The sequence below is a fragment of the Oryza glaberrima genome, chromosome 6 (assembly GCF_000147395.1).
Source record: "Oryza glaberrima chromosome 6, OglaRS2, whole genome shotgun sequence".
NCBI classification, from domain to species: domain Eukaryota; kingdom Viridiplantae; phylum Streptophyta; class Magnoliopsida; order Poales; family Poaceae; genus Oryza; species Oryza glaberrima.
The window spans coordinates 19,142,820-19,154,063 of record NC_068331.1 but is presented as its reverse complement, the minus strand read 5'-3'; the positions used below and the strand labels follow the sequence as shown (position 1 = coordinate 19,154,063).

General features: G+C 40.9%; 2 protein-coding genes across 2 annotated transcripts; both read right to left on the bottom strand.

The window, feature by feature from the left end:
* LOC127776812 (uncharacterized) lies at window positions 1-3,640 on the bottom strand. The gene is made up of 5 exons (XM_052303363.1): window positions 3,260-3,640; window positions 3,033-3,173; window positions 2,530-2,567; window positions 2,357-2,423; window positions 1-1,020 (listed from the first exon to the last, which is right to left on the bottom strand). Exons 1-5 carry the CDS (start codon window positions 3,578-3,580, stop codon window positions 610-612), a joined length of 978 nt encoding a protein of 325 aa, XP_052159323.1. The 5' UTR covers window positions 3,581-3,640; the 3' UTR covers window positions 1-609.
* A 1,125-nt stretch (window positions 3,641-4,765) lies between these two features.
* Window positions 4,766-8,864, bottom strand: LOC127776814 (uncharacterized). The gene is made up of 4 exons (XM_052303364.1): window positions 8,676-8,864; window positions 8,500-8,544; window positions 6,417-6,574; window positions 4,766-5,058 (listed from the first exon to the last, which is right to left on the bottom strand). The coding sequence occupies exons 1-4, from the start codon at window positions 8,746-8,748 to the stop codon at window positions 5,041-5,043; spliced, it is 294 nt and encodes a 97-aa protein (XP_052159324.1). The 5' UTR covers window positions 8,749-8,864; the 3' UTR covers window positions 4,766-5,040.
* Window positions 8,865-11,244: the final 2,380 nt, after the last annotated feature.

Sequence of the window (11,244 nt, the reverse complement as noted above, 5' to 3'; positions counted from 1 at the left end):
TCAGAATAAACAAGTATTTAGCATAATATAATTAACTAGCATGTAGTAGTATATATAATAATGCAGTATACAATCTGACGCCTATAGCTAGCCAAGCCTCCCCATGGTTGTTTGGCTGCATATATAGCCCCTTTGCCATAAGCTGCACTCCTCTCCTTTGTTTACAAGGGCCAATGAGTTCTTGAATGCAGGAAATTCCACAGAGATGTCGCTACCTAAGCGACGCCAGATGCGTTACGTTGCTGCTCCTTCTTCATCCGTCAGATCAGGGCAGCAGCAATGCAGGGCCATGACTAGTAAATTGTCTCACCACGCTCATCAAAGTTTGTGACCATGCATGGAGAAGATAAATAAATAGAATATGAATATACATGGGTAATTTTTGTGGATAATTTTACTACCGGGGTTTTACTGTCAAATTTCAGTACCTACATGTGCTCAAGTGCTTTCTCAAGAACCGTAAAATGCCCATACATTTCTTACTGAATAAATGAGTGCAGAAAGCAAGCTAATTTTGTGGTGCTAACTGTGAATTCCTCGTGTAATTATATTGATTGTTGAGTAAACAATCTATATAATGAACTGAAGAATGTGAAGATGATAGTTGTGTTACAGTGTGGCATAGACGACTAAGGTCACAAGGAAGCCTAGCAGGGCACCAGCTGCAACCTGCAGCTCAGTGTGGCCGACTGATTCGCTCAGCCGGTCACATTCCTCTGTGTAAGCCTCCTTCAGCTGTGTAAATTCAGTTACCTCTGTTTCTGAACTCTGAAGGGCGTTCAATCTCGACGATTTGGTCCCGGAACTGTGGATTGGGAAGGGGTTCGCAGATGAACCTTGTGAGGAACCAAGCTTCTCAGCCACGGAAACGAGCTCGGCAACCGTCTCGGGCTTTGAGGAGTGGAGTTCAGAGGTGGAACTCGACAAGGAATTGCTGTCCGGGTTTTGAGTGATCTTCTCGCGAAGGGTCAATAACTTGTTTAAAACTCTTGCATGATTGCCCACCTCTCTTCTTACTCCCTGTTGAGATTATCCAATGGAAATGACATGAGCAAAAATCTAGTATTAAAATTTATAGATCAAAGCACATACTAGTTCTAACTTCTATAATCATCCAGGCAGTGCAGTTACGAGCAAAAATAAAACTGTCATATTTGAGGCCATCGTATTGACTGGGACCGGCCAGACATTAAGCTAAGATGAAATTGACCATGCCAAAAGTAACTGAATCAGAATCTGAAATGAAGAAACTATATGATCCCCTATACCAAACATAACTGGCTATTACTGACTGTAAGCATGGACCATGTTCACTAACATTCAACTTTGGGAATGAAAGTTATTGTTTTTTTCAGATGTGGATGTATATGCAAGCAAAGGATTAAGACATAAAAACAAAAAAAAAAAAAGAAAGCAAGGAAGGAAAGACAAAATCCCAGACAGATATTCCTGCTCACTTCACCAATAATAAATAAATAATAAAAAGATAAATTGAAGTCACACTTGACCAAATCTGCAATATAGGAAAGGGGCCTTAGCAGAAAATTTTTAGTAAGTGTTCCATGAGTCATATGTATCATGACTATTCATTCTACAAGTTCTAACAGCCTTGTAAATATGCTAACTAGAACAGTATCACCTACCAATTTTATAAACAGAAAAACATTGACCAGCAATGGGAAGTAGGAAAAGTAAGATCAAACTGGTCTGACTGAATGGGAGTATCTCTGCCAACACAGTCATAAACTACAAATATCAAATCAGTGAAGAGTTTAATCCTTCATAATGATGAAGTTCTCATGCTCCCATGTTCTTTTTAGATAAAATGGTTATCTAAAATTGAGTTTTGCAATACTTTTGCACATTGCAAAAGGACTGGTTAACGAACCTATCAGATTTTAGATTAAAATTAGGAGACGCGGGCAGGATAGGTCATTGTCAAAATTAAGATATTGGTTTAAAAGGCACCAAATTATGTGTTCACATCATGTTCCCGAAGAGGCAATGATGATGCACAACATATATTCCCCTATCGTTCTTCAATATCTAGTTGAATAGTTGATGTTCTTTCCATCTCCTTTTGGAGGGAATTGGGGAGGCATTAATACCACTGATCAAGGAGCATTTCAGTAAATCTAGCAATCCAAATATACAGCCTACAGCTTAATTAGATATATAAAACAGGGGAACCCTTATATGATGCGAAAGCTCCAGAAGAATGCGCACTACTGTAAGCCACATAATTGGGGGCACTTAGTACGATCAATAAGCTGGCCAGTACTAGTTAGTGACTACATAACTGAAAGATAGAAAAGAGATGTACAAGACAATAGAAAAGCATCAAAGCGCACCATACCTGAGCATCATACATTACGATTGCTGCGAACACCACCGACATACCAAAAATGGAGTCTGCAAAGCCCCTGCATACTAAACACAATAATCAAGAAAGAAGTAAAACCACAGAATCTAGGGACTAAACAAGAATAAAAATTTAAGCCTCAAACAACGAATTTTTAAGATGCTAACCTTTCTAGCCCAAGTGAGGTAGCAACTGCCACAACAGCCTAAAAACATTGAAAATAAATTAGAGTCCGTCAGAACCGCCAATTTCGATAAGAGATAAGTTACTTTATATCCCTACGGCTAGATATGATTGAACAGTACTATATTGTAATACATATTACAAAGCAAAGCACAAGAAATATTTTGACGCAACTATTTTGAGTCTCTAACTGAATTCAACAAGAACAGCAACCATCGTAGCATAATACTTTGAGTGGCTATATGAACATTAATCACCCAACATCGAATTGTACCAAATTTCAGAGTTGTCCATCTAACAAGCAAGATGAAATACTTTACCCGCATCACATCACATGGCAACCCCAATCCACTACACAAGCAAGCTATCCCAAACACAAAAACAGCCTAAAATCAGCCTAGGCGCAATTGATTACAGTATAGCATTAAAAAAAAAAAAACTAAGGCAGGGTAAATTGCAGGCAAGGCAAGTATCATGGTCGTCTCACCGCGGAGTGGGTGGAGGGCATCCCGCCTGAGCGGACGGCAGCCCGGAGGTCAAAGGCGCCGGCGGCGCCATCCTTGCCGGAGGAAGTGAAGGGCTTGCAGAGCTGGCCGACCGCGCTCGCCGCCGTCGCCGCAATCAGAACCTTCTCCAAAGAAAGAAATTAAACAGGATATCAAGTCAACCCCCGTAGGGGAAGAAGCGGCCACCGGGCCAGGCTGACAACCTAACCTTGTTCCGGACGAGCTCGGCGATGTCCTCCGGGGCGAGGTGGAGCGAGGACGCCGCCGCGACGGCCCGGCGGCGGCGGCGGGATGGAGGAGACCAAGAAGAAGAGGGTAGTGGAGGTGGAGGGATTGTTGTTGGTGTGGGTGGGGAGGAAGAGGAGGAGGAGGGGAGGAGGCGAGAGAATGGTACTCCTAGAAGTGATTGCGCCATGGCCATCGTGCTCTCTCCTCTCCTCTCTCTCTCTCTCTCTCTCTCTTCCTCTCCCGATGGAATGGACGGGAACGGGAAGGGATGGATCAAAATCAAATTTTGACTATTCAACATTGCAACTCTGCAGCATGGTGGAAAATGTGCTTGCCATTTACTCCGTATTTGCTGCAAAGACTTTTTTTCCCCTCTTTTTAAGAACGACGATTGGAAGTGGAGAATGTCTCCTTGGAAACCAAGCATTTTTTTTTTTGAAAAAGATTTATGGAATCAAATTACACCAATTGCAAGTTATTATGTCTGGTTGGAACCCACCAAACAAGCCCTAGTAAGGTCAAAGATCTATTCTCTTACATAATAACTTTTATCAGTCCCAATCCCAGTGGCTGTTTTAGAGGTATTTTTAGGGTGGTCCTTTGATCATCCTCCATTTTGACATAGGAGTATCCCATCTTTCAAATCCTCCGAAGATTTTGATAAAATAGATGTAATTTTGATATTACGCAATTTCAAAGTATGAGATAGAACCACCCAACGAAAATTCCTGGAGCTGCCACTACCCAATCCATATAGTGTGTGTGCATCTTCCTTGTAATTGGAAAAAATAACTTGGGGAAGACATAAGTTCCTAAGAGTGCTAATCTCTTCGTCCCAATATAAGTGTAACATATGTAATTATTCAAATGCTCGTTCCCAACTAATCCAGAATTACTGCCATACAACTATCCCCACTCTTATAACTGGCATTAACATGGGGGCAAAGCACAATCTCATGGAAATCCTTCATGCAACTCTCCAAATCCATGTACCACCCTATTATGCACACGAGCAACCCAAGTGAACAATTCCTGTAACATTGAATTTCATGCACGCATCATGCATACCACAAATCATGTGTTTTTCTTGTTTCAAATGGACCTTCGAGTTAGAATCTACGGAAACAAAATAGAAAACCGATAGTCACCTAAATCCTTCCAAGTTCCAACAGAGCATGTGACCATGTGGAGACCATTACACCATACCAACAGGGGGAAAAAAGAAGGAAAAACGTGCAAACAAAAAATTATCAGAACTATTAATGAGAGCTATTCATATGTCCATCACATGGGATTACTTACTTACACGGCACTGGGACAGCGAAGTCTCCCACCAGCGAAAAAGAGAAGCACATCAAAGCGTGTCTAATTAATGACTATTTTGTGTGCTTATAAATTATCTATCGTTAATATAGGAGCATCATTTCGTTCAAATGGCAGATACACGATATTTTGATGAAAGCATTAATTGCTGAAGCAGCATGGATGAGCACAAATGTCTCAGAACATTTGGAGCAATGGAATAAGACAATTAGTTGAGTTGCATGGCATAACTCCATGATCAATGTATTTTGGCAAACAACCGATGCATTGCATGTTCAGTTTTCACGAATTGGTCATTTTGGCAATACTAAAAAAAAAATGAGTATCAGGGCAGCTGCTTCCTGACACCAAGAAGGGAGTGCAACGAAAAGGTCCATATGGACATGGCTCTAATGACCCCATTCAAAAGGTTTGGTATCTTATTCATCGGATGCAATATCAGTAGATACCGCCTTGCTGCACAAAAAAAAAAATACAAATACAAATTTTCTTGTTAGAGTAGAACATAGTTGGTAAAACTGTAGAACGAACAGCACAACCAAAATACAAAATAATTGTACAGGATAACAATATTGAAGAGTTGAGTGATGGATCTTTAACGATGCTATTGAAAATTATCATGCATCAAAGCTACAAATAAAAAATAAAACTACATATATCAGCATAATAGTATGAAATATTATGCACGTATTACAGAGGTGTGTCAACGGAAGGTAGAGAGCATTTGAGGTGATAATACTCAAAGTGATGGTGAACGCATGGTGTAGCATTTGTGCAAGAGGATGATGCATGAGATGCTGCAGAAAAGAACCAAAGGCTTATAATGAAACTCCTGTTAGAGGAGGCTTATATGAATATACAGTTGATGACAAAACTTTGAATGCCATCATGGAGAACAATGCATTGATGAAACAAATATGATAAATATTTAGGGATACATTGGTGAGTACACTAAGCCTCTGACTCCTGTCAACAAGTGCAAAACACATCAAATCCAATCTATAAATGATATAAGCGGAGGATTACTGACAGCGACGGGGTTTAGTTTGAAGATAAGACCTATGTTTGTAATTGTCCAAGAGTTCCCCAGTGGATAATGGATGCACTTCAATAACTTAAACTCACGCGTGGGTGCAGATTAAACAGTAGTTCTGGACATTCCATCTGTAAATCCTTAATTTAGCTTGGATCTAAATCACTCTTGGTTGCTGGCATATCTAGTTTGAAGGGAACATATGCATTTCTTGTGGAGTGTGCCATTTATGTTTAAATGGAAAAAACATCTAGATGTTTGAAGAATTTTCTTTGTCGAGATAAGTTTACTAACAGTTTTGCTTGCATAAAGCATTTATTGATATATTCCAGTAGCTAAGTTAGTTCTCTTCTTGAATTTAAATCTGAACAATCTAGCCTATATATTTTACAGGCATTAGTGTTTTCACAGTTCTTACAGGCATTAGTATCGTATTTCCTAAAGCAAAACGTTACCATACACCTCAACAATAACCATAAAACTAAATATTTACAGGCATTAGTATTTTTTTCAATGACATATACTACCATAGTCTCTCCATTGCCTTTCTTGCCATTCAGACAGCATCACGGTAATATGATAATCAATGCACAAATTTGACAACTGCTTTTTTCAAATTATGTCATGGGAAAATTATAGTGCATGAAAGCTTTTTTCATGAGAAATCTACTGATGTCACTTTCACATGAGAAAATTTTGATTTTTGCACAAATAAGTTGTTCAAGTTCTAAAATTTGTTTGCACGCATTCGGAAATGACATACTTGAGAACAGGTACATACCATGATAGCCTCAATTTCTTCCTCTGACAGTGGCTTGCGTTTAGGAAGGAGTGAAGCTGGCCCTCCAACAGCCGTATAAGAAGGTGGGGAAGGCACATCTGATCTAAAGCGGTAATTCTTAATCTCCCCGGAAGAAGATGGTGCCTCTGATTTAACTCCTGAAAATGAAACTTTAAAATGTTATGAACACATTTTTCCATCAGAATTATGAAATGACCGATCAGTGGAATATTTCCATTCAGTAAATCAGTATATGTGGTTCATACCCAAGAAAAATAACAAACTTAGAAAAAGGTAAAGTTGAACTAAAATGAATAGCTTGTGGACAGAAATTTGTCGATCGCGATGCACCAGCACCTGTATTGTCCATGGGACAACAGCACAGCTATCCAAATAACATTTGGCAACCATACATTGAGGAAACATCACACTATCACAGTATAGAAGAAGTATAATATCTATCCTGCGAAAATGAGAAAAATAAAAATATGGTGTGGTAGATGGGCTCTGGGAAAGAGAAGCATAGCCAAATCAGCCAGCAAGGCATGGTCTCCGAGCGAGAAGGCGTGCCATAGAGAATTGAAGGTGGTGGTGGTGGGGTGCATATTTAGGTGGGTGGAGGTTTCTAATTTTTCTACCTCAGCACATCCAGGCCTATAGAAGTAAAAAGTAAATTTCATACAACTGTAAATACTATGACAAAATATCACAAAACTACATATTTAAGCCATAATAACGTAAAACTACACATCTAACATCGAAGTTACCACAAGACTTATTTAGAACAGATTTATCACAAAAATACAGATTTTAGAGGTTCTGCTCTAAAAAAATTATCCTCGTGGAACTTTTATAATATATAGTTTTTGGAAAGAGTCAGTGCTAAACCTAATGTTTTGATATATTGTGACTTAAACTGATTTTTTTTTTATATTGCCTTAAACCTGGTTTTGTGATAAATTCAATTGGGAATAATTAGTTGTGCGATACAGGCATACAGCAGTTTAAACTTGTAGTTTTGTATTAGTTTTGCCAAAGTAATTGTAGTCTTGCGAAATTTGGTCCATAAAAGAAATGCAGAAATCAATGTAATGATAACAAATGTAGTAAATAGGCCAATAAAACAACTGTCCACAGAAAAAATGTCACTAGTAAACAAGTAGCTGAACAGATCAAATTGACCAGCAGCCGTGCTGCATCTGAATGGCATAACTGGATAGTCATGATAAAAGACTAAAAAAAACCTTCTTCATTAATTATTGGAAATTCATCTCTGTCCAGTGTTTCCGAATCCCATATAATGTATATTCTAGATAGCAAACAAGAATCAACACAAGAATATCTTCCGTTTGAACCATAAGCCACAAAACATTACTCCGGACTAAGCTCGGATCTATCGTGAAACCACATCTACACGAGCAAAGGGACAGACGCAGCAGGGGGGGCAAAGGGGGCCAGAGCATCCCCTACTGCAGTCCTTCCCGTTGGTTCACCTATATGCATACATGTAGCCACACAGCTAGACGGCAGGATCACAGTTTGTGCAGGCAAGCCATCGCTCCTGTACATGCTGCTTGATTAGTTGAGCTTAGACATGTTATATCTTGGTTAGTTGGTTATGAGGAAGGCACTCAGTTTTATTTTTTTGATCTACCATTTGATGCTTCGGTTCTTATTTTTATAAAACTCTGAAGTAGTATTTTAAACTCATCAGTGAGTTTGACAATACTAATATACAAATAGCTCTCTACATGTTTCATTAGTCTATAGGACCGTGCTTCGTATTTACCAAGTACTTTCTTTAATTTATTTTGTATTATTTGGTATGTTTATATGCAATTCATGTATAATTTTGATTCGAAATATGTTTTCCCTATTGCCTTGTGTTTCTTTCATAGCACCCCCTAAATTTTAATCCTGCGTTCGCCACTGGCAGCAGCCATACATTACCCATATCAATCAACCCCAGGTCGAGGAGGCACGACAAGGCATACCCACACAAATCACTACCCAAAACAAGGCGAAATTCAAAACAAGCATCGACCGCTCCCGGATTCAAAGAATCATCATTTCTTCCACTTACCCAATCGAGACAGGAGGGACGCGTGCTGATCTGCAGGTTGCGCCGCTGCAGGAAGAAGAAAATCAAAGGGATTTAGATTCCAAACGAGACATCATGCCCCCACTATAAACCTAGACAGAAAAAAAAAACAAGAAAATAAAGGATTGGAATTGGGGGAAGAAGAAAGGGAGCAGCACCAGGTGGGGGTGGGGATGAGGATGGGAGCTTGAGATTCCTCTTGGGGAACTTGATCAGCGGAATCCGCGGCATCTCCGAGCAGCAAGAAATCCCCTCGCGCAATCGCGATTCTTCTCCCCCCAGCAAGAAAAGTCGAGAGTCGAGGCTGCGCGCAAGGAGGAAGAAGCCGAGAGAGAGAGAGAGAGAGAGAGACCGCAGCAAAAGGTGAGGTGGGTGCGTGTTGGACTTGGACCGGAAGCATTTCGCTTGCTGGGCCGGTGGAGTAATCTCCTTACTGGCTCGGCCCAACAAAGGCTTATCGGGCCGGGCTACCCCTGTAAAGATGCATTTCGATCAAAGCTCCTCTCCTCTGCTCAGGTTGCTCATCTTAGCTACAACAACATGAAGCAATAAAGGAAAAAAAAGTGTTTTTTGGTATAAAAAGTGAGGAATTAAATGGATGATATTTCAGTTTGGATTCTTGATTCTTGGAGCTGTATTTGAATGCCAATTTTTTTTGGGGGAGTTTTCGTGGAGTAGAATTTCATAATATTCAAATTGAAGGCAGTGGCGGGCCCAGGATTTTGAATTTGTGTATTCAAAATGGGGAGAGAAAAATTTTTTTGTTCATACACCTAAAAACCTAATAATTGGCTTGTATAGTATCACACACTAATAATTATATAATATATAGCGTATATAACATAAAATTGAGCATAAGTGCACACATTGATAGAATTGATAATCACATGAAATTGTTTAACATATAGAAATACTAATTGATAAACATATCAAAGTCCCAACATATGGAATACAAAAATGATAGAAAATGATAAATTGGGAAGAAATCTTACAATTTAGATATTAACTTTTCGACGCTTGATATTTTGAAAATAATCGATGATGTCCTTGTCCTTAGCTTGCAAAAAGAATTCCGCTTTCTCAAAAAAGACTTCAAATCAACAGTAGGACCCTTCCTCTTCTTCATGTTTCAATTCTGAAATTGAGCAATAAATTGCAACTAAGCAACCAAGCAAGTATACTAAATCAATCAATGGCAGTTCCCAATTCTAAAATCTTCATTGCAATTATTCAAAATTTTTGCTTCATACTCACTGACTCACTGTGGCAGTGTGGTGGCGGCTTGGCCCGTCGGCGTCTTCGCAGCCTCGGTCGTCGACGGCGCCGCGGCAGAAGGCGGGAAAGGGAACTGGGGAACTGGGGAAGGCGGCTCGGCGGTCGGCGCCCAGCCACGGAGCTACCCACGCCGGCACGCCACGCCACACAGGCCACAGCACGCGGCACGGACGCGTGACCCGTCGTTGCCTCGCTGGACTCTGGAGCCAGGAGCCGGCAACGCCGACGCGCCTCTCGGCCACTGCCGGCGCTGCGCCGCCGTGGCTGCGCGCCTCCGCCCTCCGCCGGTGCGCCAAAGCCGGCGCCCGCCCGCCCCTGCCTGGCTGCCTGGCTTGCTTCCTTGCTGCTGGCGTGCTGCCCGCCTGCCCTGCGGTCTCCGGCTCGCCGCGATGCCGCCGCCGCACGCCGCGCCCGCCGCCTGCGCCACAAGCCCTCAAGGCGCAACCGGTTGTGAGGCTGTCTCAAAATTAGGGTTAGGGTGGAATTGGGGATTTTGGGAATTGGGAGGAGGGGATTTTTGTAAGGAAATGGGCTGGGCCGAGTGAAAAGGGGAGGGGAGTGAGAAATTTAGGCCCAATACAGCAGAAATGGTAAAACAAGGCCCAAACAAGTAGTTTAACTCTTTTTCTTTGTCTTTTTGCATACATATATGAACTATAGAGTATATATACATATTTCTTGTCTAAAAATCTTGGGTATATGTCTGAATACCCTTGAATTATAGCTGGGCCCGCCCCTGATTGAAGGGTATTAGATCGAAGGTGATTTCATAATGTCTCGTGCCTCCCTGCCGTTGCCCACACCGACCTCCCACGCTGCCGGCATACTTCTCGTTGCGTGCCCATTGTCGTCCCATTTCCGCCTGGCTGTCACCGTGCCGTCGTCCTGCCACCGCCGGCCGTGTTGGTCGGCTCATCCACAGCTGCGTGCCACGTCGTCTCCACGCCTGCACGCCACCACATCATCTCTATAGCCTCGCTCCGCTTCACCGCACACATTGCCGCCCTCTCTCCCGCACAACCCCGGTGGAAGCCACTAGAAAAAAAAATGGAAAATGATTATCATTGGTTAAGATAAATGCAATTATTCACTAGTAGAGTAATTTTCAATTTTAATAAAGATAGCTATAGATGATTAGTTAGCTACACACGCTTTTCCCCTTCATATATCAAACCAAGCATATTGTATCTATGCATAGAACCACACGATATGTGCGTATTTCCACGTAATTACTATTTACTACTCCCTTCGTTTCATATTATAAATCGCTTTGATTGATAGAAAAAATAGTAATATCTACGAAACTAAATTATTTTATTAATATAACATTAAATATTTTTCGATAATATATATATTTGTTTTATATGAAAAGTGTTGTTATATTTTTTATAAACTTATAGATAACTCAAATCGAGTACTCTCTAAAAGAGATTATGAGCATCACGATCAAGC